This window comes from Vigna umbellata, chromosome 4 (genome assembly GCF_029865625.1).
Source record: "Vigna umbellata cultivar VRB3 chromosome 4, Vumbellata_1.0, whole genome shotgun sequence".
NCBI lineage: Eukaryota > Viridiplantae > Streptophyta > Magnoliopsida > Fabales > Fabaceae > Vigna > Vigna umbellata.
This window is the reverse complement of record NC_142168.1, coordinates 7,915,432-7,919,492: the sequence shown is the minus strand read 5'-3', so window position 1 is coordinate 7,919,492 and position 4,061 is coordinate 7,915,432. Positions and strand designations below refer to the sequence as shown.

Below are 4,061 nucleotides of genomic sequence, written 5' to 3'. Positions count from 1 at the left end.
GTTTTTTCGTTTTAGTCTTAATAAAAATTTATTTATTTTTAACTTTTATATAGTTCAGTAGGATTTGAGTAATTTTTATATATAATTATAGATAAGGATTTTTCAGCAAGCAGCTATGAATCTCGTACAAATTTATTATGTTCTTTTTGTTTTTTCAATTCTATTCTATTAATTATTATTTTTAAAATTTAAATAATTATTCATACTAAAATAATTATTTGAAAAAATGCATAAAGCGAGGACGATTATATTTACGTTAGTATTAATAATATAGATATCAGTTTTATTTAAGGCAAGAAATTATATGTAAATAAATCTTATAAGGAATTAAAATAAAAAAATGAAAACCTAAAATCATATTTAATCTTTTTTAAAACTTTAGAAGTATAGTATCCAACTTCTACTCTATCTTGGTTTTGAATTTTAAAATCCACCATATCAGTATTCAATAATACCATGCAGACATATAAAAGAAAAAAAGAGAGAATAATAGGAATCGATTGAAGATAATAATATGCAGCTGAAACATGGATGATTTCAAGGTTTGTATTACATTTCGTGGGACAGAATTGAGTGGCTAGCTAATAGGAATCAAAATCAGACTAATATTACAAATTAAAAGCTAAAATTGAAGGGAAAAAAAAGTTTGAATCATCCTTTTTGGAGCTTTTATAAAACATCTTTGATTCAATGTATGAACTCCAATATTGCATAGTAGGCAACTAAGATGGGAAGTGAAACAATCATGCCAAAGATCACCCTGTTAATCACAAACTATAAACTGTTAAAATAGATCATAAAGCCTTCAAGAACACTGAATATTTTATCTTAAATATTCATTTTTCAACCATTGAAACTTACGCAGTGCTGAGAATCTCTGGATGCAATCCATACTCTTTAGCAAAAATGAAGGATGTGATGGATTGTGGCACAGCAGCCTGCACCAGATATATACAATGAAATAATTAAATTAATTGAATAAACATATTTGTTTTTTTTTTGTTTAATCTCATCTGTTTCTACAAAAGGTAATTCTCTTTGAATAATCGAATATTCGAACATGCTTTTAACAAGAAAATTGATTAAGTAATTCTGTTTACACGTAACCCACAAAGCTTTTGTATCATACATAAAAACAAAAGATAAAAGAAATGACATTTTCTTTCAGTATATGCTTCCTCCATATTCCCTCGTCACCATATAAAAATATTAATCAGCATTCAACAATGTTTCGGTGGTCTCAGTCACAAATCAATAACTATTCATTACTTCAGTTAAGCTGCCACTACATGAAAATGCACGAATTTTGCAATGAATTAAACATTGTACGTGTTTGATGAACGACATTCATATAATTTAACGTAAGTATGAGACATTCAGGTGTTGTAGGTTTTATCAGAAATAAATATATCAGCTATGAGTAGAATTTTATATTCACAATTTTTACTACTTAGATTCACACTTCAATTTTCTTACGAATTGTTGATGAATGAATACTGATTGAAACTATGTTATGTATATGCATTACCTGAATGATGGCAACTCTCAAGACGTCACCGTGCAATCCTACAGCGATGGCACCGATAGCCATGGCTGCAGGGCCCGCAATGAACTTTAAAACCAAACCAAATACAGTCAGACTTGGTCCGCAAGCAATCAAATTATCCTGAAGTGCCATGAAAATACCTGCATGCATATATACTTATTATATATAAATATATGTCACTCGTCACAAACCACTTATCAAACTAATTTAAGCTAATTAACTTCGCTAAAGTTTAATCAATTAACCTAAAAGTACATATTTATAAGGAAACTTATAAAGAGCATATGTGATTAACTCACTCACCCATACTAAACATGGCAGTGCCCGTCCCTGCCTTTGACATGATCTGTATAGAACCTTCCAACATACTTGGCATCTCCAAATTCCACCTGTATAAATATTAAATTCATTACTGTAATTTTTGAAAAATATTGTATCAAAATGACGCTTTTGCCTATAAAGGAAAATATAATTTTAATAACTTTTTTTTACAATTTTTTTACAACAGTTTATGTGATAGTTCGTGATTGATCTGATTTAAATATTTGTACCAATAAAACAATGACTATTGTAAAAAAATTGCTAAAAAAAATCGTTAAGATGCTCCGCCTATAAAACCATAACATATATGTCAGGATTGCTAGTGTATATATAGTATTGAAAAGGAAAATGTTTCTTTGACAAGTTTTTTACAATAATTTATGTGCTAGTTTGTGATTGGTTTGTTTCAAATATACATATAGACCAATCAAGATAGTCTGTTGCTATTGAAAACTATGTAGTTTTAATGTTATTATGCAGTGTGGTGGAAAAATTGCAGTGAGACTATGATTTTAGGTAAGGAGTAAGTATACCTGTTAGATATGAAGGCCCAGGAAATTCCAATGACACAGCCGTAGGAGTTTGGATTCATTACAAGTTTGAGCCACACAAGCTTCATCAACTTGCAAAAGGGAATCCTACTGCTAACAGTTTCTTCTAACAGCAACTCTTCTTTAACATGAATAGCAACAGTATTTTCCTCCACATCTTTCCCTCTTCCACCACCTTCGGCTGTCAAATTATTAGTGTCAACAACCATTGCTTTTGATCTAGGTTGTTTAAATGTGGTGGTGGTGGTGGTGCCTTCAATTCCTGTTCTCCGAAACTCCAAGACAAATAGAAGCAAAGTGAGCCATATGATGGCCTGAACCACCGAGGACTGAACCACTAGGTCCTCACCAAGGGCTCCATACATGGGCTTGACCATTGGAACCCCAACAACAAGAGCGTTGGTGAGAGTGCACAAAGAGAAGCTCGTTATAGACCAGCAGAAACTCCCCTTGGCAGTGCACTTGGCCCAGAGGGCAAGCACCACGATGATGATGAACTTTGATATGGTGTCTGCAGCTATGAACGAAAAGTTCATTTTGAAAGGGTCGATGTGAGCAGTGAACTCAAAAGTAAAGAGTGGAAAAGTGAAGTAACATACTAGCTTGTTTATTGCATCACATTGCTCCCTATTGAAGATTTTCCACCACTTCACTGAACCATACCCTAACACCAGAGCAACATACAGTGGCACCACTGCCACTATCACTTTGTACACATCTTCCAACCCTATCATTCTCTTTCTGTGATCTCAAAGCCTCCCCTTTCTCCAGAAAACTCTGAATATTTCCACAAAACTTGGTTTTTCTGTTTTTGGTTTGAGAGTAACCAAAATGCATTTTTGAGTCAAACAGTCACCGATTTGGAGTATTTATATGCGAACACTTACAACAAAGGACAAAATTATGTATATAAACAAATCTGTAATGTTATTCTTAGAGTGAAGTCATTTAAATATAAATCTTAATATTCAAGTGTAAGCTGAATAGAAAGGAGAAAAGTAGACATACAAATCATCGACTTTATTCCACTGACATCATTTGGTTGTATTCTAATTCTATTATTTTATGAAGGTGAGTTGTTATGCAACACCAAGCTTTTGTAGCTTAGAAGTGGTGAGTTCAGAATGAGCCGAATGATGTGAGCTTGAACAATACCGTTTCTAATACTCAATAAGTGAGATTCTGCAGCACTAGTTTTTTTTTTTCTTTATCTATGCACACGTATAAATTTATTCCAATGAGTTACCATGCATCAATCCTACAAAATTGATTTTAGCTTTTAATCCTAGAGATTTCAGAATTAAAGATTCTCCATTGACCAAAAATTAGTTTAAGTTATACAGTGTAAAAACGGGTTTTAAAATTTATCTCAAATTCATTTTGAGAGATTGAGAGTTGGAAATTTACTTACTAAAAGACATGATTCGATAATATGGTGATGTCATTTTCTTATCATTGGAACAGACATTTTAAGACAAGCTTAAGCTTAATTGAATGATTCAAAACATACTTATAAGATGTTTCTAGTTAAGCTCTATGACACTTGAGTTTTTTCCGATATTGAAGCTGCCATTTGAATTGGAATAAGTTTATGAAAGCATGGATTTGGAGGATACGTGTTGTGAGAATTGGATTCCATGCAT

The 4,061-nt window shown here is 32.1% G+C and overlaps 1 protein-coding gene across 1 annotated transcript; it reads right to left on the bottom strand.

Moving 5' to 3' along the window:
- Nucleotides 1–481: 481 nt before the first annotated feature.
- PIN5 (Auxin efflux carrier family protein) lies at nucleotides 482–3,319 on the bottom strand. Its single transcript, XM_047314251.2, has 5 exons — nucleotides 2,401–3,319; nucleotides 1,850–1,935; nucleotides 1,529–1,686; nucleotides 862–938; nucleotides 482–760 (listed from the first exon to the last, which is right to left on the bottom strand). Exons 1-5 carry the CDS (start codon nucleotides 3,150–3,152, stop codon nucleotides 688–690), a joined length of 1,146 nt encoding a protein of 381 aa, XP_047170207.1. The 5' UTR covers nucleotides 3,153–3,319; the 3' UTR covers nucleotides 482–687.
- Nucleotides 3,320–4,061: the final 742 nt, after the last annotated feature.

Coding starts and splice junctions, on each gene's coding strand:
- PIN5 (XM_047314251.2), bottom strand. CDS start 3,152: ATGATAGGGTTGGAAGATGTGTACAAAGTGATAGTGGCAGTGGTGCCA. Junction 1,687..1,849: donor CACTGCCATGTTTAGTATGG/GTGAGTGAGTTA, acceptor ATATGCATGCAG/GTATTTTCATGGCACTTCAG. Junction 761..861: donor CCAGAGATTCTCAGCACTGC/GTAAGTTTCAAT, acceptor TGTGATTAACAG/GGTGATCTTTGGCATGATTG.